The sequence below is a fragment of the Urocampus carinirostris genome, chromosome 4, assembly GCF_059441175.1.
Source record: "Urocampus carinirostris isolate Australia breed hairy pipefish chromosome 4, RoL_Ucar_1.0, whole genome shotgun sequence".
Taxonomy (NCBI): domain Eukaryota; kingdom Metazoa; phylum Chordata; class Actinopteri; order Syngnathiformes; family Syngnathidae; genus Urocampus; species Urocampus carinirostris.
In genome coordinates this window covers 44,991,218-45,018,834 of record NC_142352.1, presented here as the reverse complement: position 1 = coordinate 45,018,834, position 27,617 = coordinate 44,991,218, and the positions used below count along the sequence as shown (strand labels likewise).

Genomic DNA, 27,617 nt, shown 5'->3' with positions numbered 1-27,617 from the left:
CTAGGCTTCAAAGTGTGGAGTCTTTTCGGACAAGGGATCGAATGGGTTTTTCAGGGCCGATACCGATTATTATTATTAGGGGGAGGCTGAAAACCGATATTTGGATCCAATATTCATTTGCTTTAAACGCTTAAAAATTGGCTTAGAAATGTTTTAATAATGCAGAAAGAAAAAAGGATATTTGTCATAAAACTAGCTACAACAACTTTGTGTTGGCGAAAACTCTTGGCGACCAAGAGAACTCCAGAAAAAGGACATGCCATGAGACGTGGGAAGTGATCACGACCTGGTCCTACACCATGAGATCAAGTTTGACCATATGCGACTGAAAGACCCACAGCTGGTTCCAGGCCTTTATCTGCGGGAAATGTTCTCCTTTGCTCACCTTGGACTATTATGTCGAAACCCTGACCACCAAGTTCTCAAAGACAATGACTGAAGCAGCAAAATAAGTTGTAGTATAGATAAAGAATATAAAGCTGTGGGTAACAAACAAAATTCTCTAACAGAGTGACAGAAGTCAACAACTAAATAAGAAAAGAAACAGCCCTGGAGGAGCAGCCAAATATAGAGCAGCCAACAAAACAATTAGAAAAAGCTTGAGAGAAGCAAAGGAGAAATGGATTGAAGACCAATACTTGGAGTTAGAAGAGTACCTCAAGGCTTTTAATAAAGGCGTGCTGAAAAAAAATCAAAAACATCAACTAATTTAAAATACGTACAGGGTTTCAACTTATTATCACTCTTTTCTTTCTCTCTCTCTCTCTCTCTTTCCCTCCCTCTCTTTCTCTCTCTCTCTCTCTCTCTCTCTCTCTCTCTCTCTGAGTCGGCAAGCACCTTTGATGAAGGCGCTCTAAAGAAAAAAACGACGCCTAATTCATTAATTTATTTTTTTGCATAAAGTGCAATAATAAAGAAAGTCAACATCGGAGGAGAATGTGTGTACTTGATCCGATCAAGAGGACCTCATGCATTTGTAATGTTTTTATCCTTTTGCACATGTTTGTATTTTTAATTTTTATTGAATGCACTTAAAAGAGGAGCCCTCCAACTTTGTTATACATATATAAAGACATTAAAGTCAATTATTCAATCATGCATCAAAATACGTTCTTGAGGCGCCCTCTGCCGGACCAAAGTGCAACTACAAGTTCTTCTCTGGACAGAATATAAATTCCACAACAACTGGAGCAGAGGGATATTTTAAGCATGTCCCATTAACGTCACAACAAAATTCAATGCACACCTATTTACATTGAATAAAATTGCTGAGTGTCGCATAATTGTTTGTTTGTTTGTACATGATTCAAATTGAATCTTTTCTTCCGGCGCCGTCACGAATGGCAGCCACTCCAGCAGCTCCCGTGTTATTTTCGATTGTTCTCGATTGTTCTCAGCTCCGGGATGCTGCTGGAAATGTGAATTTCCCTTCGGGGATGAACAAAGTATCTATCTATCTATCTATCTATCTATAAATCTCATATGTTGCCAACGCATTTAAAAAAATTTAATTGATCTTATCGATTTGTTGTTCCAGCCTTAATATAAACGCATAAAGGATTTAGCGGTCTGACCCTTGCTAACCAGGTTCGATCCCTGTTGCTATCATTGTTGTGCAGAGAGAGAGAGAGAGAGAGAGAGAGAGAGAGAGAGAGAGAGAGAGAGAGAGAGAGAGAGAGAGAGAGAGAGAGAGAGAGAGAGAGAGAGAGAAAGAGAAAATTAAAGAGAGAGGAAAGACTTTGACATGGCGAAGGAGCGAGACACAAACGCTTAGCGAGATGCAGAGGAATGCAGCACAGGTGTTCTGTCACAATACAATATGAAAGACGCAATGAAATGAACTGGCCAATCGGCATCGGAGATCTAAAGTCAAGAGGTGATGAATAATCGGCGTGAATCTTGGTTGCCTCCGCTCCCCACTCCTCCCATTTGTGCATTCGGGGGGCAAGTGGACTGAGCTACAGCGCAAGATATTTCCCAAGAGCTTTTGTATCAGTGCCGGAAGCATTATTTTTCTTTTTCCTTTTTTTAATTGAACGTCCAATCTGTTTCAGTCTTGTCTGCTTGAAACATTCCTCGTGGTGTAGGAAGCATCCGTTGTTGTTTTTTTTAAGTTCGATCTTTTTTCTTTCTTTTTTTTCCTGGCAAACGAGTGAACCAATTATAACAAGGGCGAAGTAGCAAGGAGTCTCTGTATACCGTTATGCATTTTTATGCATTCTATCTGAAAATAAAGTGCACTGGATGATAAAGCTTATAGTCCAGAAAATACAGAACTATACCTCTCCGGAGGCCGGCTCCACAGCTTTGAGCAAGTCAGATACGGCTCCCGCCAGCGTCCTGGCTGCCTTCATGAGGTCATTCCCGCCACCCACTTCGTCTTCCATGAGAGCGGCCAGCAGCTTAACGCCTTTCGACATCTCGGTCAGGTTGGACGAGATGGTGGTGATTGCGCAACCCACTGCCGTGTAGTCTGTATCGGTTGGATCGCCTGAGAAAAAAGTGAGGATTTCAATATGAACATATTCAAAATATACCAACCAAAGATGTAAAGATACAATATATCAGTTACTCAAGATGGTTGAAATTCTTTTGGACCTTCATTTTTTGTAAATAATAGTATCAAAAAAAGTTGCAAGCAGAGTTTTTTGTAATTATGTCACAAAAAATGCAAATGAAAAGTTTATGGACATATTTTCCTTTGGAGCAGTGGGCGCGTGTGAGATGGGCGGTGGTTGTGAGAGAGAGGGGGAGCGTGTTGCATAGCTCCGCTCACCCCTACCGCTCACCCAATCAAATTGTTCTGTGTGCTTGGCTGGTGTTTGTGGGTAATTAGTCTGTTGTGTGTTTTTTTTTGTCATAAAGTGTCTCAGCAGAGAATATAAATTATCTAGGGATCTTCGATATCAAAAAATCTATGGCGATGTACAGCTCAAATAGGGTCTGTTAGTATGACACCTTGACTGTAAATTTTAGATAAAAGTTTGCCCTTTGTATAGACTGAACCATTTAATTTACTGGCATTACATGGGTTATGCACACACCAAACTCGACTCAGCAGAAATGGATCACCAAAAATGAAATTTGCATGAACAATATTTCATCTCAGAGCTATATGTACTCATGAAAAGAGCCATATGTGACCTGCTATAAAGCATTTTTGGAATGATCTGAAAAATGCTGTGCACAAACAATCACCATCGAACTGAAAGGAACTTGAGTTGTTTTGTAAGGAAGAATGGGAACATATTCGAATGAAATGTATTATTAGAGTAGCTTCTGCTATGCGCGCACCAAACCTGGCACTGAGCTTACCAGACTTGGAAAGCTGCGGTGGAAGTTGCACAAGTAGCATTTGTCACCGAGCCATATCTATGAAAAGAGCTACATATGGTTCGCGGGCCATAGATTCCCGACCCCTGAAATACATAGTGGCTACTGACCAGCGGTGAGGTTGACGACAGAAGCGGTTCCGGCAGTAATTGCATCAACCTGAGAGTGAATCTCGTGTTTGGACTCATCCATCTTGTTCTGGATCCAAACTTTGGAGGCCTGCACACAATTTGAGATGTTTGAAAGTTCCAACCAGATGTTGATCCGAACAGCATGTTTTTCAAGCAGTGTGCCATGGCAGTGTGGTAGTGTGCGGTGAAACCTTGTCTAGGGTGGGCCAGAAAATAGCCTGATTTCATCTTTGCACAAAAGTATAGTTTTGTTTAGTATATTTGCTTTTTTCAAGTGATCAGGTGAGAAACTGACATTCATCCACATCAGTTGGTGGCAGCAGATTACCATTTTCTTTTCTTTTTATATAATAATCTGCTAATAAGTTGGTAGTACATGGAATTTTATATAATAGTTTATTTTGTTTGATTAAAAGTAAATAATAATGACATAATTTGGCTGATTGAAATAATTGTCCTAATTTTCTAAAAAATAAAAGTTAGGATGCAGTACGTTTTTTATTCCACAGGCAGATTTTTTTTTAATCAAAAACGGGTTGCAGCGGTGAGAGCACTGAATCCTACAGACTAGATACTCAGTGGTATGGATTTCATATTTTATAATGACAATAAATGTGATTATTAAAATAGCTTATTGATAAAGCAAACTATGAACACAATACCAAGATAACACTTAGATTGTACTCATTTAATGTTCTTCAAACTTCGATTTATGGTCAGATGCACTAAATAGATGTTTCCCTCAAGCTCTTATTGCATTTATTTTTGTTGTTCAGTTTTCTCAATCTTCCAACATTAATCTCGGGTACCAAGACTAAAAACAATGTTATAGTGAGATAAAACCTAATGCCTTTTCATCTATCATCTATATCACTTGGGGTCCAGTGGTTAGGATTAGGGACTTTCACCACAGGGACCCTGGGTTAATTTCCCATTGCAATGTTTTGTGGTTGTGGTCAGTGACATTTTTTTAACTGATCAATCATTGCACAACTACGTAAGCACTCAATCTTTGAGGTTTCTTACTAGGTTAAAAACAATTGTTATACATGAATAAATACGGTATATACAAATAACCATTACCCTTGCAAACAGGTTAGAAATATACTAAAAGCCAAGATTACAGCAATATTATTCACTAAAATAATAACCTGTATTACCAGCTGAGCCACAGTGACAACAACTGATAATTAAAACTGTAGATTGTTGATTTAGGCAGCCTGATAATTTAAGCTTTAAAAAATATAGGTGCTTGAATGATGCCTTACGATCTTTCAATCAAAAAGTGTCCCTGTACTGAAAAAAGGTTGGGAAACACACACACAGGAGTAGACCTAAGCATGTTGCTGTGCTGTGGCCACGATTATATTGATGACGAGTAAATCCAACGAACCATGTCTTGTCCCAATGGTGGAAGATCATCAACCTCTCCCAGGTCTATCTGGGCCTTCTGCACAGCCTGCATGCTGGTGTTGATGGTTCCCATTAGAGCTTGCTGGGCAGAACTCTGCAGTGGAAACAAAGTTTGGCAACAAAATCAGTGCTGATCAAGGTGAAAACAAAAAAATAGGAATTTCAGGAAACATACATTTACTCGAAGGTGTCTTGTGGGTCGAAATATGTGGTTGCATTCAATGTTTTGCGATTGTGGTGAGATATTTAAGACTGATTAATCATTGCACAAAAACGGTAATATACACTGGAGTTTAAAATTAAAAAACACATTTTGAAACAATAGTTTTAATGTTCACAGTCTAATGACATTTTAGTGTTTCTATATCATAGGAAACGCACTTAACAAAATTAAAAAACACACTGATCAATATTAGAGAAAAACAAAGACTTTGGCATGGAAAATTAAATTTTGAACGTTACAACAGTCAGCAAATAGTAAGAAGTGAATAGGCCTCTGCTGTGAATGACTTCAGCAGATTTGTGGCCACAGGATTGGGCGATGAACGCAAGTTGAAGCTGTTCTGATCCACATTTGCATTCACTCGGCCATGTAGCTGTACCATAGGCCAGACTCCTTCTCTGGAAAACATGTTTCAAACCATGACACTTCCTCCTCTACATCTCACTGACGTATTGTCACACTTAGGGTTTAGTGTTTCTCCAGTGTGTCGCCCAACGTAATGCTTTCCATCAAATCCAAAATTTGATTTGCTTTCATCATTGAAGTGAACTCTGGACCACACAACATGCTTTTCAGCAAAGATCGGTCTAGCTTTTTTAATCTTAATTTTTGCTACTGAGAGGTTGGACACTGCGGTGTCTAAATGCTTCAAACAGCGAGACACTGTATTTGTGAGACAAATCCTTACCATGTTCAGCACTGAACTGGCGAGCAATTTCAACTGCAGAGTGGAAACGATTACTCATTGACATCCTCCGCAGCGAGCTATCCTCTCTTGCATTTGTCTTTCGTGGTTGACCAGCCTTCTTGTGTGACTTGAATGAGTTTGTAGTTTTGTAAAGATTCAATATTCTTTGGAATAATCAACTTGTGTTGCTATGGCTACTTGAGTCGTCCCTTTTGCTTTCATCCGGACAACGTCCCACCAGAGGCTTTCAGTCACTTTAGAACAGCCCACCATCTTGCAAAGTTAGTGAAACTGGCATTAAGAATGCCGGTTAAATAGGGGTTGATAGCAAATCAAGGGAATCAGTACAATTTGCTACTTTAGCACCTCATCTCATCTCATTAGCTGCACCGCTTACCCTCAGTATGGTCGCGGGGGTGCTGGAGCCCATCCCAGCAATCATCGGGCAGTGGGCAGGGGACACCCTGAACTGGTTGCCAGCCAATCGCAGGGCACACAGGGACAGACGATTCGCTTGCTCATTCACACCTAGGGACAATTTGGACCGGCCAATCCGCCTTAAATGCATGACTTTGAAATGTGGGAGGAAACCAAAGGTCCCCGGAGGAAACCCACGCAAGCACGGGGAGAACATACAAACTCCGCACAGTAAGTCCGGTAGCTGGATTTGAACCCACACAGGAGGTTCCCAAGACCTTAGAACTGTGCCGCACACGCGCTAACCACTGCGTCGCCGTGCTTACATTAGCACAATGAAAGTGTTTTTTAATTTTGATCAGTTTTTTGGCAAAATACAGTTTTTTTGTTGAAATGCATTATACATTTGGCGAAAAAATGTGCGTCAATTTTCGGCACAACACTGACAATGTTGAAATTATCAACACAGAGCTTGACTCCACATACTTTTCCTGGTGGTTTTCACCTTTGGGATCATGAATTGAATTGAATTTGAAGCCTTAACTGGCACCTTGTCAAATTTGATGACAATCTAAAAAAATTAAACAACGTATTTTACACATTTTATATGGGTAGGTTTAGACGTTTCCAAAAGTGGTCATTTGGAGACGACCAGTTTACAGCTATAATACTGCCACAAGTGTGTAGTTTGCTTTTTAGACATTTTTAAAGAGTTGTAAATATTTGACTTAAATCAATCAATCAATGATTGTGCACACTTATGCGTAGTAATGGTGCATAAAAATGAATAATGAGTGCAACATCCGACATTACAGAAATACTCTCAGGCGGATTTTTCTATTTTTATTATCAGTTGGCATTATTGTGTGTTTTGGAGTAAATATTTTACACGGTTGGATGTACTGTAACCATCCATGTTTTCGGGGTATCCTATAATCAGCTAATTACCAGGGGACTTTTTGGTGAGCTATCCTTGCTTTATAGTTTTCAAGTATCTTGTTTCAGAATGAAGTAACCATGATGAGTACATTTTGAATAATTTCACCATATCTTGAATCCCAATAGGTTAATCTTACTAATGTTATGTGGCATGGCAAATTTCAGTGTCTGGTGACATGGTACAGACACAAATTTGTTTAGCAATAGTCTGACTGCCCTTCATGATCTTACCAGTGGCGGCATGTGTCCTCGGTGCATCTGGCCAACGGTGATCTGCTGCTGAGGAGACGGCATGGAGCCCACGCTGAGCGATTCGGTGCCGATGGAGCCGGATCGGATCACACCGGGCAGCGCCACAGAGCCGTGCTCGGCCCGGCCCACACGGTTGAACTGCTGTTGGAGGATGGTGGACCTGAAAGGGCCATCGACCAGCATTAGTTGGCGATATGCATCAAAACGAAAAAATCAGATGGCTTTTGATGAGAGGATGAGCTTGGGTCGGTAAAATGAGTCCGGATTTTTAATCAGGAAATGTTTGGATCGAGCCTTCGCTTTTCCAGCGCTGCAAAATTTCCTCCAGAGATTATCTCTCAGGATAAAGTCGCAGAGACGGAAGCGTAAGTGTGGTGAAATGAAGACAGGGAAGATAGATGCGTGAACTGTGCTCCAGTTTGGTTTGGAGGAGGAAATTTGAAAAAAGCACCCAGTAAGATATGTTGTTTTTGCAAGACGAATATGCAATAACGTTGCGTTATTACGATAACACCATCATCGCAAAGCTGATAAAGCTGCACAGCGTAATGGAGTGGAGCTGAGCTTCAATTGTATGGGGTAAGACTTATTATTAAAGATCCCCGACATCTCCGCTATTAATCAGGACTTGTAAAAGGAGCAAAACGGTTTTGTTTTCAACATGCATTGGATTATTATACAGGGTTCGTACACCTTTTTCATGGCCAGATTCAGGCACCTTTAAAATCTTTCTAATCCAATTGTCCAAGTTCTCTAATACCATGGAAAGAAACAATCCGGTGTGAATCATGTATTTTACAGAGCCACAAATACATGTGCTATCTTTAATCTTGCGTGTGTATTCAACAAGACGGGAGGAAGTTCTTCCTGTTACAATATACAATTGGAAAACGCTGACTTGATTCCTTGCATGGCCCAAAACGAAAACAAGTTAAAAAACAAAAACAATGTTAACGTAACATGTCCAAAAATGGATAGGAAGAAACATATGCATATTTAGTCCTAGACCTTCGACTTCTTAAATAAGTGTTTTCTTACAGCTAGATACACTGTGTATTTACATATAACAATCTCAAGTGATTTAGTTCTTGTTTAGTTTTCACCATGATCACCAACATATTGATTCACCTCATCATTTTGTTTATAAATATAGATCTAGATGGTAATGAATTTGCATAATATAATGGTGATACATGTACTAATTGATATCTAATCCTTGCACAATAATAATGGGTGTAACCAGCCCGTTTTTTGGGGTGCTCAAGCACCCTTAAATTCAACACAAGTACCCCCTAAAACTATAGCATTTTGTAAACTCTCTCTTACTAAAGGACACGATAGACCTAGATATAATAGCTAAAAGAAGTAAAATAAAACTAAAATGTAAACAACACAGCGTTGATAATACTCCACTGCCTTGACGTGTTTAAGTCCATTTAATTCCTAGCACTGATCCCTGCCCCATTCATGCTCCTCTTTCGCTCAGCTAGTTTTACTTTCGGCATGGCAGCGGAGTCCATAGAGGCTGCGGTGTATTGCTTTAGAGTACTGTATTTTCCGCACTATAAGGCGCACCTAAAAGCCTTTATTTTTTTCAAAAGCTGACCATGTGCCTTATAATATAGTGCGCCTTATTTATGGATAAATATTAAGTCGCAAAATCTTGCAACTAATTTGCGGCCGCCGACTAGATTTTCCCCCTAACGCCAAGTAGTCCGCGGTGTATGCTGGGATTTATTTACCGGCGTTTCATTGGCTAACCAATGTGTCAATCATCATTTGAATCGATCACTATTGGCTAAAGTTATTCGGAGGTAAAGGGCAGATCCTTTTTATCATTTACAGGCTGGCATAGGCTTAAGCGGCAAAACAAAGCCTGCAATTGGCCGAAAAGGATGTGTCAATCATCAGTTAAATCGATCACTATTGGCTAAAGTTATTCGGAGGTGAAGGGGCGGATCCTTTTTATCATTTACAGGCTGGCATCGGCTAAAGCTGCAAAACAAAGCCTGCAATTGGCCGTAAAAGATGAATGTGAATAGCACGTTGGGTTGACGGCATAGAGAAAGCATTTTTTACTATTCTGTATTTGTAAATATTTTATTCTCCTGGATTTAGTACACTCACGGATATAAGAGGACCATGTTTGCACATTATTATTGAACACAACGACTTCGGTGAGCTACTCCGGCTATATATTTTCCCTGTATCTTGTTTCAGACTGAACTCGATGTTTCTGTGATAAGCGGTGCAGATAATGGCTGGAATGGAGTGTCTATTTTTAAATTAAACTCAATTCCAAGTGTTTATTGTCATATGCACAGTAAAGTTGCGAGCGAAAAAGAAAATAGAAACTAAGGAATGGTTGGCATTTCTTGAATCCCAAGACTTTAACCTTCCGAATTATATTTGGAACGATGCATTTGAGTGACATCGTACGGACACCGCATCCGCACGTGTCTACGACACGTATTTGCTTCTTTGCAAGCTTTCGGAATGTTAAGGGGGTAATAAGTTTGACTGAAATATCTGACTGTTTTGTCGACGTTCCCATTGTAGCGCCCTATATCCTTTAAAACAAACATTCATTCAATAAAAACAGCCTTAAACAAACACTCAATGTATAAAAACAGTGTTTTAAAATTAAAACAATTTCATTAAAATGTTATCATTATGAATTTTATATGTTATATCACTTATATGAATAAAACACATTTCATAAGGTCCTGTTTAGGTGTAGGATGCACCTGTCCTCCTGGACGCGCCTGTAGGGGGCAATACCTGACAAAATAATACCAGCTGCAGTTAATCACAAGGGTAGAAGAAATGCAATGGCAACGCGAAGCAACTAAAGAGCAGTGTTGGCTTTATTTTTAAGCGGACTTAAGATTCAAACATTTCCAAGGATTTTAAGCGCGCGTACGAACCCTGAATATAGAAATCTTTTTTTATAAGAAGTAAAATATTTCGCCACTTCATATGCACATACTTTTTAGGTGATACAGATTCTTCAAGCATGGTTGCTTCCTCGTCACCCTCCAATCCAAAACGATCCTTGCTTTGTTTCTGTACAAGGGGGATAAAACCAAAAAAGATACTCAAAAAAATAATACAATACAATACTAAAAAGGAAACAAGGCCTTTAGTTGGTACAACTTAAATGGGCGTTGTGTAAAATTTGAAAAGCTGCCACTGTATTGAGTAGTGCAACTGAAAACGAGCGCTACAAAGCACAAGAAGATTAAAAACTTCAGAGACTCAAAGTGAAAAAACAGATTTTTTTCTAAATTTTGGGCCCAGCCTTGCACAATGTTTTTTTTTGGGGGGGGGGATTGTTTTTGCGTACTCTTAGTACCAAGATGGTGGACTATCATGTCAGCTCCTTATAGATAAGTTTCATGTTATGTAAAAGAAATACGCATTTCTTGACCTTCAAGTATTTCAAAAGAATGCCTGCAACTTCATGTTAATGTTTTTTTGCTAATTATTCAAACCAATATTGTTTTTTAATGAATTAAGTTTTATTCTACCACTAATAGGCACTGGTATAACACACACTGTCCCTTTAAAAACTGTTAATTAAACTATTTAAATATGGGTTTGAGTTCAACAAAGTTCAAAAGTATTGGGTGTACACATTTAGACGTGTGTCTTCTTATCTTAATGATCTGGGGATAAACTCACTTTTTTCAGGATGATATCGATGTAACCTGCAATGAGCTGAGAGATCTGCTCGCCCTCGGTGGTCTGCACGGAGTAGTAGCTCTCCTGGTACTCGCCAAAGTCCTTCACAAAAAAAAAGGAAACAGCGACATGAACTCTTTAAGCTTTGCTACTCAACAGAAAAAAACAGAACACTGAGAACAAAGCTAATTAATAGTTTAGAGGAAATCCTTGCAAAAACGTGTCTGAATAAACAACACGAAAAAGGAGACCGGCTCGATTAAACGTGTGTTGCTCATGGACTCGCTGAAGCGTATGGAAAGTGGAATATCGATAAGCAAGGGGAAGCGTTCGGTCAAATGAGCGCATGAAGGAATTTAGGAAAGGAGGTAAACGCTTGGCTTGACTCAGTTCCCGGGAAGCTGAATTCGGGGAACACCTTTTTTATGGCCAAATTCAAGCCCTTTTTAAGCACTTTCAAGGCCATTTTTTTTAACTTTCCAGTACCTTTGATGGAAGAAATCCAGCGCCAATTAATAGAAGTTTTTTTTGTTGTATTTGGCTTTGATGGTGAAAATAAAGTTGCTATCTTGCTGCTAGCATAAACTTTGTGCTATTTTGAGATCTTCCTAGCTATGATCTATGATCTTTCTGTGTCACTGAGCTTCTATGAACTGACATGACTTGTGTCATTCTGCTTCAACAATGGACGCGCAGCTTGGCTACGGCACACTTGTTTACAAACATGGAAAGGGCTCTTCATAGGTGTTGGGTAATAAATGAGTTCAATACGAACAGAAAAAAAATAAAGAAAGTACCTTATGTGTAAAAGGTGAAAAATTAGCCTAATTTGGACTCATTTTAATGATACTGATTGCTCCGAAGCAGAATGAATTCGATCTTTTAATATTTGAGAGTGCTAATCTTTTGCCTAATGTTTTACTTATTTTAATTTGTATTTTTTTTGCGTGTTTTTCAGAAAGTCTGCATCTAAATTTGTTAAAATAAAATAAAAAAATGTGCATTTTGTCATTTAATCATACCACTGATGAGTTAATATTGTTAATATATGTTTTATTGTTTTGCATTTTCAGGGATTTTGTGTTGTCGTTCAACTTTATATCTATTCAGTGTGTAGAAAGCTAATATAGTTTTGTATTTTCCAATTTTTTGTAGATCTGTGACTATTTTAATTGATATTTCATGTGTTTTTTAGGAATCCCCTGCAAAACATATAAGATGAATAATTACTATATATTTTTGTGCATAAGATTTTATTATATTTGATAATATATCATTAAAATACAAAAACAGAACAAAAAATCTGAGGAGCCGTTCTGAAGCCTCTTCCAGAAAAATAATTGAAATTCCAATGACTAGTCTGATAAACCTGTCCTCTTGGATGGACAGTAGGGGCCAGTAACTCTTCATATGACAACTAAATAATGAAGACTGCAGCCACCGCCAACGTGACTTTTACACATCCTTTTTTTTCTCTATCGGGTCAGAATGCCACAAAACATGACAATGCCAACAATTTCAAGCATTTCAAGCACTCCACTGAAAATACAAGCATTATTCTGACATTAAAAACAAAAGATTATCATTCAAGCATTTTGAAGGATTTCAAGCACCCGTATAAACCCTTTATTAACATTCAAACTAGAAGCGCGCAAACTAATGTGAGTGACGTTCTTTTCATCATATTAGGCCGGTAGCCGGTTGTAAAGGGTTGACTTGATATTTTAGAATACAATTGAAATAAAATAACACACTGAACCCTGCAATCCTTGTACTCCTGCTAAGTCATGAAGTTTATCTTACCAGGGTGAAACTTTTGGGTGAGGCGGCCCACCTCTTGACCGTGGTGAGCGGCCACTCTTGCACCACATCTTTGGTCTTCTCATCCACTCTCATGACAGACTCTTTAGTGATGCCCAGGAGGCGTGGCACTAGCTTGTTCTTGCTCTTCATCTTCTCCTGTTTGTCATAAATTCCCATGAGCACACGTCATATACTGGTACTAACATGAGCACTACTTTTATAAAAACACCCATAAATGGACAAAAGTATATAATAGTTTAAATTGACATGGAGATAATGTAATTTGTAAAACCGATTTGCTGCTGGTGTAGTTTGCAGGTATACAGAGCTGCACAGCGTCGTACTGAAAGGTGTCTTTGATTTTTCACCAAATCAGCAACGACAAATTTAGACCAAGGGTCGGGAACCTTTTTAACCCAAAGAGCCAAAACAGCAAAATATTTTTGTTTATTTATTTATTAAGAGGCATACCATACATTTAAAGACAGAACAGCAAAACCCATTCACCAGACACAATTTAAATATTTAGCGCATTTTATTTCAATGTGTGACTTTAAATAATTTGATCAAATGTATGAAATAAGACAAATACCAAAGCCTGTGTTCCATAGCAACAAATATACCACTTTAAACATACTTAAGATATGAAGCTCATTTTGATAATGGTTTCAAAACAAGGTGAAAGCAAGGGGCAAGATAAAAAAAACACTGCCATTGAGGATACTGACGTATTTACCTTCGGTGCAGACAACGCTGGGCAGACAGAAGTGTGCCGTGAGCCCACCCTTACCACTCATCCAATTTAATTGTTTTGTGTGTTTGGCTGGCCTTTATAGCTGTTTACAGTTTTTCCGTGGGTTTTGATCATTAAGTGACACTGAACCTAAATTGTTTAAAGATCTTCTATATAAGTGATTCCTTAGTGACGCACAGCCAAAACGGGGTCTGTTTGTGTGATACCTTGACTGTAAACCGTTAGGGGAGTATACTTTTTACATACTGGACTGAACCATCCATCCTATTAACGCTACGTCAGCTATGCAAACATTGAACTGAGCACTTGACAGATGGAATGCTACAGATGAGAATGGCATGAGAATAATTTTATCTACGAGCCATATGTACTCATGAAAAGAACCATATATGGCACGTGATCGATATGTTCTTGACCGCTGAATTCGACAGTCCATAGTGAGCACTCTTATCTTTTTGAGTGGAGAGGTGTCAACACTGTTCTCTTGTTGGATTTGATAAAACTGTGAGTCCATGGAGGTATCGGGTCAGGAAGAGATTGTCGGTGGTCAGGAGAGAAATCAATTGTGATGCTGCTCTATGTGATTAAGGGCTATACAAATAAACATGACTTGGGTCTTCCAAGGAACCCCGATGCTAGCATGCAGCTTACCTGCATCACATTCTTACACTGAAAGGAGAAACCCTCAAGTTTTGTTGTACTGTTGTATTTCGACAATAAAGATCATTCACTTAACTGCAGTCCTGTGTTGTATGTGTTGATCTTTAGCTGTTATTTTTTTACAGTCGTACATATATGTTTCTGATTTCAATGAAATAAATTAAAACATGATTCTACTTTGTGGGTTTTGATTATTGCGGGACTTTTTTTTTAACACAACCCCCGCGAAAGAAAAGGGATAACTGTGTAACAATGTGAACCACATCAGATCTATCTCTTGTATAAAAAGATTTATCATACAAAAACAAATTGATTTTTTAAAACTGGAAGCTTTTCTATGAATAACACCACAGGTGAACTGTAAACTGAATGGAAGTGCAAAACAAACAAAAAAAGCTACAAGCTGAGGGCCAAACTGACAAATTGTTAAAATTTTTCAAAATGACGCATGCAGTATAGTGAGCCTAACTGAATCTACTGAAAAGCTAAAAAATATATTCATTTATTAAAATGATATGTTTCCCTCTGTTCATCCCAAAACAGGGTTAAATCTAATTCAAACAACGACTTTATAAAACTGTTGAAAAAAACAGAAAGGAAAAAGTTTTGATGGGAAAAAGCCTGAGCTTCTTTTGGTCCAGTCCCCTTAACAGTCTTAACACCTCTGTTGTCATCTTGACATGTCGAATTGCACAACAGAATTAAAAACTGCCATTCTGTTGGTGCAAGAAAATGTACATAATAAAATACCACAGTGGAGGACAATATTTATTAACTGTAATACTATAGAAATAGAGATTATTAAATAAAAAATAAAAGCATAAAAAAATGGATAATCCTTTGTCCTTTTTGCACAATGAATCCAGAACATCAGACTGTATGTTACTTTTGTGCATGAGTAGCTAGAGAAGTGCATACCAAAAATAACTCATTCAACACAACTGTGCCGCAGAAATGTCTCTAAATTTCAGTCCCACCCCAGGTCCGTTTCTTTGAGTTTGCATGTCACTCTGATTAAGTTCTCACCAAGAAGAAAAATAGCACAGAAATGCACTTTTCTTTTAAAATCGCAAATCGCATCAATTTGCTATACAGGTATAAAAAGATTCAAACAGTGTGCGGTCTAGCGTGTGGCAGAGTAATTACGTGGTATGCTTCCATACCATAAGCGGCAACATCAGCAGGTAGCTAAATGCCTATTCAAGATGTCATAAAATAACGTCAATCTTCAATGTTAAAAAAACACCTATAATGTTAATGTAAGCTATATTTCCAAATTTTCAGCTGGTGGTGGTCCGCGGAATTTATTCAAAGAAAGAAATGTGCCCTGGCACATGTAAGGTTAAAAAAAACAAAATTCGAAGCATTACTGTATAAGAAAATTTTGGGTCATTATAAAGATTGCTGAATGACTGAAAACAAGCAGAAAATAAAATCAGGAACTTTAGTGCAGAAGGTTAGCAGATGAACAGAGTGCAACAGGCCGTGACGTCGGGTCACGGGGTTCCACTTGAGTCAAAGTTATTGGGGGAATGTCAGTTGCGTGGGGTCTCCAGGGGGGTGTCAAGGTTGGGGTGACTGAAGACGGGGCTATTTTTAAATGTCGCTGCTCTGTCGGATTACACTCAAGTCGGACCCCAAATGACAAAGGTCGAGCCAATTCCAGGTGAAAACGGACACAAGGTTTGGAGGCCAGCTATACTTTGAGATTTCTAAATCAATATAGAAATCCTGTGCATGTATGAATGACTTTCAGGTCTATGGGCTTTGATTCAGCAAGGTCATCTATCTAAAAATCAAGGCCCACGGGCAATGTTCCCTCAAAACTGCATACGTGTGCAATTGCGAACTGCCCGGTCCATCTCAGCGCACAAGAAAAGTTATCCTTCCTGTGCATGAAAATCAGGGCTCGAAATTACAAAATTATTCTCCTACTAAATTTGGCCAGAATGACAGTGCATGCAGGCAAAAAAAAAGTTCACTCTTTGGTGTTTTAAGCGCAGTATTTTTCAAGTCAATGTCAGCATGAGATTGAGTGAATAAAAGCAAGCGTGCATGTGAGCTCCGGTTTTTGCAACAGAGAGACAGCGGCAGTGGAGGGATGTTTCAGAAAGTATTGCTTTTTCAAAAACTATTATTATTAGTATTATTATTATATTATTTTTTTATTATTAAGACATTAAAATCTAGACAGAAGTGTGGTTTATTTTAACTAATGCCTGCAGTTAGACTATGTACCTATGTCACCTTTCTTACCTACGTGACTATGTCAATGCCGCACAAGTTTCCTTTTTTTTTTTTCTTTCAAAAGAAGCAACACTTTTGGCTTCGCTTACTAAAAAGGCTCGCTCTTACAGCACCCAAACAGCTCTTCAGATTAATTGTGTTACTTTGATGCAGAGATGAACAACTAAAATGTAGCATTATGCACAAAATTACTTAAAAGGGGAAAAATTACAGCAAAAAAAGCTATAAGAAAAAGAAAAAACAGAAAAAAGCGAGTAAACAAAAAGAGGAAAAAAGAAGAAAAAAAGCAGAAAAGAATAAGTAAAAAGCTTGGAAAAGAAAGAGAAAAGGAAGTAACAAATCACAGAAAAAAAGAAAACTAGGGAAGAAAATAAGAAAATAAGTAAAAAGGCAAGAAAAAAAAGAGTAAAAAACATTCTAATAATTTGCAAATTATAATCTTTTTGCCAACTTTGTACTTTGTAAAATGTGTGATTAAATGCAGTTCTGTATCGTGCAGGACTGATGTTGTTCACTCTTGCTCCAAGCGATGTTCACAGACTTAGTGTGATTGCTCGGACTCGTAAAGGCTTAGAGGTATCATTGCCCATGGGCCAAATCGGGCCCGTGAGAGGGTTTTTTTGTATGGCCCTGAGATGATCTTGCTCTATTATTGTATTACACATTTAAAAATAGTGTGGGATTGTTTTTACTGAATGTTACTTCTCCCCTCTTCAGACCCGCTTTGAAACCCGCCCCGACCGACCAAAAATTTAGAGTTAGCGTTGGAAACCTATGGCCCGCAAGCCATGTATGGCTCTTTTCATATAAAATAGAATTTGCACAATTATTTAATGTAATGTTAGATGTACAATTGATTTTCACACGTGCAAAGTTAAGACCATATGGACTGCCATACAGGATTCGGTCCTGTATAAATAGGACACAATTTTACTTACGGTTTACAGTAAAGGTGTTACACCAACAAACCCCGTTTTGGCTGTAAATGGTTGAATTTATATGCAATCTCATTAAAAAATATATGCTCATTGTTGAGACACTTTATAAAGAAAATCCACAAAACCAATTTTAAAATGCCGAAATCTCAGCAAAACACCTAGAGCAATTTGATTGGGTGAGCGGTAGGAATGGACGGAGCTATACACAGGGCGCATGCACACCTTTTCGCCCAGTGCCATCTGAATTGAAGGCAAATATGTTGGTATCCACGTTTGCAGTATTCTGTGACATTTTTACAAAACTACTTTGCTCGCACCTTGTTTTTTTAACCCATTATTTAGGACAAAAACAAGTGATTGGGGGAAACAAATTTTAATATTTATATTGATATGGGACACCGAACTATTTTTAAATGTCGCTGCTCTGCCGGCGTACACTTTGTGACATTCTCTACTTAACCATAAAAGTCTCAAGTAGGTTCAAGACATTCGATCAATCCAGTGTTCTGCTGACACGTCCTACCCAGGCGAAATGTTCTTCCATGGGCTACCTAACAGCAGCAGTTTTATTTTCTTTCTTATTAAGTAAAACCAGCAAAACAGAACTCTGAATTATTGCAAGTTCTACTGATGATAGAATACATGGGTTGGCATGCATACATACACTGCGTGATTGCTTGGTCAAAAAACACAAAGCTAGAAAGTTACCAGAGAAAAACAGATCAGGCTCAAAAGCTACATCAGAAAACAGTGTTTTGAAGTGGTGAAATGGTCGAATAAGACAAATTAAAAATGAAAATAGTAGGTATTCACCATTTTTAAATGCACAAATCGCTATCAGATGCACTAGCCATTACCTCGATGTGGAGAAAGGGATTTCTGAACTCCGGCATGCAGCTTGTAGTGATTTTTTTATCTAACCCTCCATCCATTTGAATTTGAAAACCATGAGGTAGTTTTTCTTTACAAATAAAAAATGTTTAGACAACAATTTCCACAACTCCATTTTTGCAGTTTTTGAACATGTGTTACATATGTCAAACAATTTAGAATGCAGCTTTGTGAGACGTGCACAAACCTTTCATTGTGGGATCAAAACTATATCTTTTTACTGTATATTGGACTTGTAGTGTGCCTGTGGTTTCTTTTGTTTTAGTGGTTTTCACAGCGTACGTGAGGAAAACGGCCAAAGGGGATATACTTTAAGTGACATGAAAGGCTGTAAAAGTGGGCCTCAGGCGCCTGCTGGGTAATTTCCTTCTCTCCCTTTTTATCCGTTCAACTCCTAAAGCTCAACGAAAAGATGAAACTCGAGGAATAAAAGGCTCCCACTTTATAATTGCATTATTTGCCTGTTTTTTTCCAATTAAATACAATACAATTAAAAGGAAGACAAGAAGTATGGCATTTTGATCTCTTAAATAAAATAGATGTGATCTCACCTTGACCAAGAAGAAGGAGACGCCGTACGTCCGGAGAGACCTCGCCAGCTTGACGTATTTCACTTTAGCTTCGATTTCTGTCATTTCGCCACAGTTTTTGTGTTCCTGATTGGACATCAAGGTAGATTAGCGCAGTGTTTTTTAAACAGCATGCAATTATTTATTTTATTTGCTTTCTTACAGTGAGCAGCCAAATGATTGTAACAATTATCCTTACCAAATTTTTTTACATGTATTCAGGCAGCACAGCATATTTAATACTCTTATTTTGTTTGATAAAGCTGTTTAAGACTGCCCTGCAAAAAATAATAATGTACAGCAAATAAAGAAAAATCTTGCACATCATTTACTGATTTTTATCCTTATTTTCTTATTTTATTGAATAACAAGATACAATGTCGAAAAAAAAAAAATCACCGGGAGATAATTTTGGCTTATCTTAACTATTTATTTTTCTACAAAATGAGATAGAAGTGTAAAAAACTACAACAACAGATTGAAAATCATAAACACAAGCAGAAATATTAACCAAAATAAATACATTGAGTTACCTCCAGAGCCACGGTGACCACAGATAATAAGAAAAAGAATCTGGTATCGTTCCTGTCTATCTCGTCCTGTTTGTTATCAGACTCTAGTCTCCAGTGTCTGGTATCCATCCCGTCGTCAACTTAAGATGTAAAAAAACCTTAGAGTAGTTCTGCAAATTGTTTCTTATACATTTTTGACAGAGGGTGTGCGTCGAGATTTTTAAATGAAAAAAAAAAGTGCCTTGGCTAAAGAAAAGGTTGAAAAACACTGTATTAGTTGACCAAAGTGGTGATCATGTGGACCTCACCTGGAATATTTTCTTTTCAGATCCTCGTTGCTTTATGTACTCTTTGGGAAGAAACTCCTTTAAGCTACAAAGATTTCAAAAGACAAGAAAACAATTTCCCGGTGAGTGTTAAGCATTAAAAAATCGAACACAATCGTTCGGTCAAAATGATGACCGTGTGGTTCCTTTTAACAGGTTTCTGGTGAGGTTAAAGATCAAGTAAATACACATGTCGAGGACCTCTGTACATGAAAACTAAAGTCATGTTGACCCAGTGGATAATTCACAATTAGAAGAATTTGAATCAGAATTGTCTTCATTGTCATTGATAACAATGACGTAAACATTGTTTGCAACAAGTTTAGACGTGACAATCCAGGATAATCATGTAATATAAAGAAAGAAGATAAAAAGAATGTCGGGATCAATTGGCACAAATATTTACCAGGTAATGCTTGGAGTGGTAAGTAAATTGTAACAATAATGCAATGAAAATTAGCGCAGCAACAGAATTCCCAAATATATTGATAATTAAGATAGGAATAGCTTTTGACACGTATGCAGTCTATAGGTTTGACTTTTTAGGGTGGTGATGGGCAAGGGGAGGAAACAGTCTGGTTTTAAGGGACCTGCAGCACCTAACAGAGGGCAACATGTGAAATAGGTGGAGGCCAGGTTGATGTGCATAACGTCCAAGTTAAATAAGCCATATTTATTTGTGTAAAATGTGCATGAGTAGTTTTTGATCAAGATTTGGTTTAAAATTTTGTTTCACTTTTTCTCAGCTTAAACTTTGGTTCGATACAACAGAAATCAAACCCGGGTCACAGTGGTGAGAGACTTGAATCCTATCCACCAAACCACCAGTAGTATACATGATATAAAAGGGAAGTAGATTTAATTTCATTATCATATGGTACCAGACACGAATTATAATTTTGTTGTGCATTTGACATATTCCAATGACAATGAGCTCCCATCTATTCTTCTATTCTATTCTTAGCATTGTGAGGGGCAAATGACTGGCCATGACTGAAATCATTTATTGGTAACGTAAAATATGAACACAATACTAACATACAATTTATAATGTAGTGTCTCTGGTACTGTATAGTGAGATAAAACCTAATGCCTTTTGTTAAATCATGTGGACAATGGTGGTCCTGCGGTCAAGATTCTGCGCTCCCACCTCCGCAACCTCAGTTTTATTTCTGTTGCATCAAATGTTTAGTTATTGAGGTCAGCTATAATCTTCCACTGTTTAGTCATTGCACCAATACGGTGATTTTCCTCATGTATAATCCAAACCTTGAGTTCCTTTTTAGGTAGAAAAAAATGAGCGTTATAAATGTGCACTAGAATCATGTCAGTCATTAATAAACTCAATTGAAAAGTCTTAAGACCCCAATGTCCCACAACAAAAAATTCTCAATTTTTTTCAAATAGGCCTCAAATCATTTTTATTGTTAAATGATTTCAACATATATGAGTTACGTACTCTAAAAATCCAGGTTTGTGCTTGTGCTCCATGAAAGGTCCAAACTGGATTTGTGCTTGTATCCCGCCAAACTCGCCGGCCTTGTCAAAGGACACGGGGTGTGAACCATTCAGGATGTCATCTCGGGCCTAAGAAAGAAAAAAAAACATATTAGCGTGGTTCTAATATGTATTCATCATGTGTACATCATTGGGTATATGTATATGTATATGTATATGTATATGTATATATATATATATATATATATATATATATATATATATATATATATATATATATGTATTTACACATACACATATATATGATGTCATAATTTTTCGACAAATCTCTCCTTATGTGTGTGGGAAACGCTACCATATTTTTTTAAAATAGATACATAATGCTTATTCTTATACACATTTCATAGTGCCCTGTTTAGGGGTAGCATGCACCTGAACTGTAGGGGGCGGTGACACTTCTTAGGGCAATACTGTACAAACTAATGCCAGCTGCAGTAAATCACGACGGAAGAAGAAATGCAAAACCACCAAGAGCCGTGTCAGTGTCATTTTTAAGCAGACTTGTTGAGAGACATGACAACAATTCCAAGTATTTATGAGCACTTCACCCAAAATTCAAGCATTTTTCAATCCTTGAAAACACAACATTAAAATTCCAGCATTTTCAAGGATTTTAAGCACCTGTATAAACCATGTGTTATGTAGAATAAATACAAATTTCTTGATCTACGAATATTTAAAATGCACTTTTTTGAAAGTTTGTGTATTTGTGCTTCTTATTCATATCAATCTTGTTTTGTTTTAAATAATTATGTATTTTTACAGCTAGGAGGCGCTAAATTATACCCTAGTGTCCCTTTATGCAAGTTTTAATGTCCTAGTTTCGTTTTAGAACTTTCTATTAGCCCCTGTTTGAAAGATGGCACATGATTCCAATTAATTCTCATCATTGAAACCAGCTACCACCCTCTTTAAGATAAATGACCACAAACAAAAAGTGAAGAAAACTTCTCAGGGTCTCCTAAATATGACCTCACCCACTTCTTAAAACTCAAAAAAGCCACACGTAATCGTTTGCGGTGATTCTGCAGAGACTTCTAAGCGGAAACAGACCCTGGGCCCCGCATTACTAGCTGTTCTCAGCTTCTTACAAGATCCAGCGGACAAAGTGTGAGGTACTCTATGACCTCAGCCCCGGGCTACAGTTCAGGCCACCTTGTTCCACATTCTATTTAAAGATGCACTTCTGCTATCTCGATACGGTGGTATCTCTACTTACAAAATTAATGGGTTCCAGCAGTGACTATGTATAATTAAATGGTTGTAAACCGAAACACGGTTTCCCATTGAAATTAAGTAAAACTACATTAATCTGTTCCAAAGTCATCAAATGCAACCAAACTTCGATTGCATAAACTGTAACTGCCCTGGAGGTACACAAATTTTCAGTCAATGTTTATACATATACCATATAGTATACATGAAAAAAGAAATAAGGCTAAAAAAGCAACATATTAATATACTGAATAGTACAAACAACAACTGGATAAAAATGATAAAATGTAAAAAGTCAGTTAAAAGTCTTGACACGGTTTTTCACTCACTGTGCCAGTGCGGTCGCTGTACACATAGAATGGCGATCCAGCTATTGTTGTTTATGTCTGGATTTCAGAATGCTTTTAAAATGTTTCAGACAGTTAGAATCAAACATTCCCATTACCTGTCCACTTCTCACTGTATTAGGATATATTTTTCGTATAAAAGCCAGCAGTTTTTCCCAGCAAGTAAATGCCTCCTTAATTTCTGCATTTGATAACTGCTCCTCTGTATTATTGTCTTCACTGGAATGCCAAATCCGAAACTCTATTCCCACTTTCATATTTAACTGATTATGATAATGATAATGATATTTTGATTCGTTTCAATCGTGAGGGAAGCCCTGGCTCTCTTTTTCTCTTTTTTTTCCAGGACCCACGGCTGGAAATTAAATATCATTGTATATTATAAAGCTGGGGTCTTCAACCTTTTTCAGGCTAAGATATTCTTTTTGTTACTAATTATTTCAAAAGCAACCCAGTTTGATATAATTTTTGAATATTGCAACTTAGCTAGATGGCTTTCTATGTAGCTAAACAGTAGCTTGATAGTTAGCTAGAGAAGTACAAATCTAAAAGGGAGCTAAGACAGCTATCTACGAAAGTAAAAAGACAACTAAATAGTCAGATAGAAATAGTCAGATAGAAAGCTCTACAAAAAGCTAGATAGCTAGCTAAAAATGATGCCACAATATAGCTTGACAACTAGCAAAAAGATAAAACGTTAGCTAGATAGCAAGCATAAAAATGTAAAAAGCTAGCTGAATGGCTTAAAAGGTAGGAAGATAGCTAGCTATGAAGCTAAAAAGGTAGCCAGATAGCTAGCTCAAATAGGAAACTGCACACTTTTTGTTCGATCACTTTATAAAACCCCCAAAATGGAAATTAGTTTGTTGTATTTCCTGTCAAATAAATCAATACAAAGGTGAATAAATAAATGTGTTTAATACATGCCTAGATTCTCGTTCTATTCTCTTTATTAATTGCTTAAAAATAATTAACGATACTTGAATAGAATTTGTTTTTGTCCATTAAGCCCATAAATTTGAATTAGTTTATTTGATTTTCTAATCATGTTCATTAGACTCAATAATTATTGTGTTTTTTTTAACCAGAAAATCACAATGACCCAGAGCTGGTGAGTTATTTTGAGAACAGGCCCGCCTCAACTGTCCTTAGGGGGCACTCTGGTGCCGGTGGACACCACCTTGGAGACCCCTGTTGTAAAGGTATTGTAAACAATGCCCCATGGTGAAAAGAGCCCTGGTATCTGCAACCAATGAGATAACGGACTAAACCATTCGGTAATTCAATGTAGGGAGGTTAAGGGTCTTAAGCAGTTTACTTTTGGTGAGTACCTGCGCAAACCTATATTGGTAGAGTCACTGACTTGGGATAGATTTTGGTCGGCTGCGAACTTCGGATACCGAAAACTTCGTAAGATGCGTCGATCGTAAGTAGAGGAATCACTGTACCACAATGCCAGGGGTCTCCAACATGAAGCCCGTGGGCACCAAGGCGACTTATAAGGACAGTTAAAGTGCCCGCGAACCTGTTGTGAAAACAGCTCACCATTTCTGGGTCATTGTGATTTTCTGGTTAAAAAAACATTTTATTTTAGAAAACAAAATCTACTTAAGCATTAATAAATATTTTAAAGCAAATAATTGAGATAACAGAATGAAAATCTATTCAAGTGGTACTCCAACCATGTCCTCTGCAACATGACAATGGAATTCAACATACTCTCATTTGCATTGAATTCATGTGCTGAGCAGTGTCGGGAAGAACACCATCATAAATGACGCCATAATGTATTAGTGTTATTTTTACATTAACGGGGTAATGTCACTATTAATTTTGCACGCCATTACAACAACGTTACCGTTACTGACGGTCAAAAGCGGTGCGTTACTATGAATACATTAAGACGAGGCGTGTAGCCGTGAATGAGTGTTTAGTTTAGTGCCACTCACAAGGAAACCATAACATACAACTGTCAACAATAGGATACACACGGCGCATGCTCAGTAGAAATGTGGAATTGTGGAAGATGCAGTGTTTCTTATTAGGCACATCTCATGGAGAGAGGTATTGGATTTATCACTTTATAATGTTTTACAGTAGGCTACGTCTACTTGACCAGTTACCCCAGGTTGTGAGAATTAGATTTAATTCATCAAACTCACTTTATATTGTTTACTGCTGTTATTTTATTATTTTATTTTGTGTTTATTTTTAGTGCATTTCAAGTGTAGGATATTCATGTTGATGGTGAGGTGAAATAAACATTTCAAGGTTCTATAACACAACTACCTATCTGTTCTTTTCTGGTCAACTGACTCAAATACCGCTCGGAACATTCCTTGACATACAACAACTTCTTTTAAACTAACAGAAATAGTTACTGTCCTGGGTAACTAGTTACTATAGAGTAAGTCAGTTCCTAACTCAGTTACAATTTGGAAAAAGTAGTTAGTAACGATACCAAATTGCTTTTTTACAGTAATGTGCCCAACACGGGTGCTGAGTGGCACACGACACAACAAATCGATGATGAAATTCCTTGCCAGCGCTTTTAATGATCAATTTTAATTGATTTTATGGATTTGTTGTTGCAGCCTTAATGTACAGTTTATTCAGTTCATTAAAATGTGGGCAAACACGAAAGTTCCTACCTGCACATAAAGAAGGTTGAGCTGTACCGGGTCTCTGGAGTCGACATTTTGGTCCGAGTAGAAGAACTTGCGCCGAAGTAGAAGTGTCTCACTCTCTTCTACACCTTGCTCTCTGAATGTCCTGCTGTGGTCCAGCCAGTTCACTGGCAAAACAATTGAAATTTAACATGACGCTCACTAAGGAAGGACCGATAGTGTTTTTTCAGGGCCGATATCGATCATTAGTATTTAAAGGAGGCCGATAACTGATATTTGGAGTCAATATTCATTTGGTGTAAAACAGGGTTCCAAGAAGGATAAACAATTGAGGGTCAATTACCCTCCTTAACCGTAGATTGGGATAATTCCCTGTTCAATCCCTTCTTCCAGCTTATTCCAGCTCGGTAGCCTAGATGGCAGGGCGCCCGCTCCGAGACTGGGAGCTCGCTGGTTCAAGCCTCGGCCGAGTCATACCTAAGACTTACATCATTGGTACTCATTGCCTCCCTGCTCGGCAGTAAGGGTTGGAATTGGGGGGGTTTGGTCACCTAATGACTCCCAACACAGCAGTTGGGTCTACAATGGCGGCGCCCTGTTTGGCTGTGGCTGCATTAGCTACAGTTTAACTGTACGGGTCAGGTGTATCGACATTTTGTTCTGTGTGCATGGTTTCAAAGAATGACAATAAAAGTAAATTCTATTCTAAATTATATTCTTTCTGTACAGTCAATCAGTGCCATCCCAAATTTGTTTGAAAGAGACCACATCTCATATTATTGAGTGTGTAGGTTTTATTTACTTTTTCTGTCTATAATAGTTGGTCCCAAGAAAGTGAATGGTAAGGGGAAGGAAAGGTGGAAAAAAGTGACAACAATACGCAAGCAAAAGATGATGGCCAAATACGAAAATGGTGTACCAGTGTCTGCCTTTGAAGCACTGCTTGATGGTACATTTAATGGTTTAAAAATATTGTTGTTTTAGCTTTATTAGCTGTAGTATGTTAACACATTCACTGTTATAACGTATAAAGGCCTTTTCAGAATCATGGTCCCTGAGTGCCAAAACATAAAAATATAATTTTGGGGGTTTTATTTAAAATAATATATATTTATATACTGTATCATAAAGGCTTTGGCGCTGCTGATCAGTAAGTATAGCCTCTGGGAATGGTTCAGTATTATCAATCACCACTAAATGACAGGAATAGCATTGATCAGATCTTTGTCGATACATTGGAAGCCCCCATTTCCTCATGTTACTTTGCTTCCTCTATCCAGAGATTGAGAGTATGTGGGCGGCCCCAGGTGACTAAAATCGTGTGATCAAACATTGGGTGCGTTTGCAGCACAGTCTTGAAGTCATGAGATCGAACCTTCCTTAATGGAGTTTGCATGTTCTCCCCGTACGTGTGAGGATTTCCTTCATACACTCCAGTTTCATCCCACATTACAAAAACATGCATGTCAGGTTAATTGACCGGTTCAAATTGTCCCTAGGTGTGAATAAGTGAGTGAGTTGTCTGTCTCTGTGTGCCCTGCGACTGGCTGGCAACCAATTCAGAGTGTCCCCTGCCCACTGCTCGGAGATGGCTGGGATGGGCTCCAGCACCCCCGTGACCCTACTGAGGATAAGCGGTGCAGATAATGGATGAATGGATGGAGTATTAGCAAAACCTCTTGTAACGAAACTCACAGTCATCATCAGTGTGGAGTTTGGCTTTGAGCTTCTCCATCTTCCTTTCGTCCCTTAGTAGCGTTCGGTCCTTCTTCAGTGTTCCCATGCCGTCTTCTCTTTTTTCTTCCGCCGTCTCCTGAATCAGCGAATACTCCTCATAGTTGGTGATGCCTGCCGGTAAACAAAAGGCAGCCATTGCTCTAGCTCACATGTGGACTGCAGTTTATTATTCTCTTATTATAGGAGCAGCTGAATGTTATTATAGCTTTCGGCCAGTCACGCAGACACCCTCTGCGGAAATACTGATAAAAATTACATTTATTATTTGTATCCCCAGACTGCATAGGAGGGATGTATTAGCACAGTTGCCTCAGAGTTCTAAGATTCAACATTTGAATCTGTACGGTGCCTTGCGAAACTACGGTTTACAATCAAGGTGTCACACCAACAGAC

General features: G+C 38.1%; 1 protein-coding gene across 2 annotated transcripts in view; it reads right to left on the bottom strand.

The window, feature by feature from the left end:
* The window catches only part of LOC148367670 (talin-2), a 191,567-nt gene that overhangs the window by 92,418 nt on the left and 71,532 nt on the right, over positions 1–27,617 (bottom strand). For both annotated transcript variants that reach the window (XM_088334687.1, XM_088334686.1), the window contains exons 6-17: positions 27,183–27,335; positions 25,512–25,654; positions 21,240–21,367; positions 19,763–19,826; positions 18,925–19,029; positions 12,884–13,039; positions 11,081–11,182; positions 10,386–10,462; positions 7,376–7,556; positions 4,858–4,971; positions 3,444–3,552; positions 2,283–2,491 (exon numbers count right to left, since the gene is read on the bottom strand). In XM_088334687.1, the coding sequence (XP_088190813.1) occupies positions 2,283–2,491; positions 3,444–3,552; positions 4,858–4,971; positions 7,376–7,556; positions 10,386–10,462; positions 11,081–11,182; positions 12,884–13,039; positions 18,925–19,029; positions 19,763–19,826; positions 21,240–21,367; positions 25,512–25,654; positions 27,183–27,335 (1,541 nt within the window). The remainder of the gene's footprint in view (positions 1–2,282; positions 2,492–3,443; positions 3,553–4,857; positions 4,972–7,375; positions 7,557–10,385; positions 10,463–11,080; positions 11,183–12,883; positions 13,040–18,924; positions 19,030–19,762; positions 19,827–21,239; positions 21,368–25,511; positions 25,655–27,182; positions 27,336–27,617) is intronic.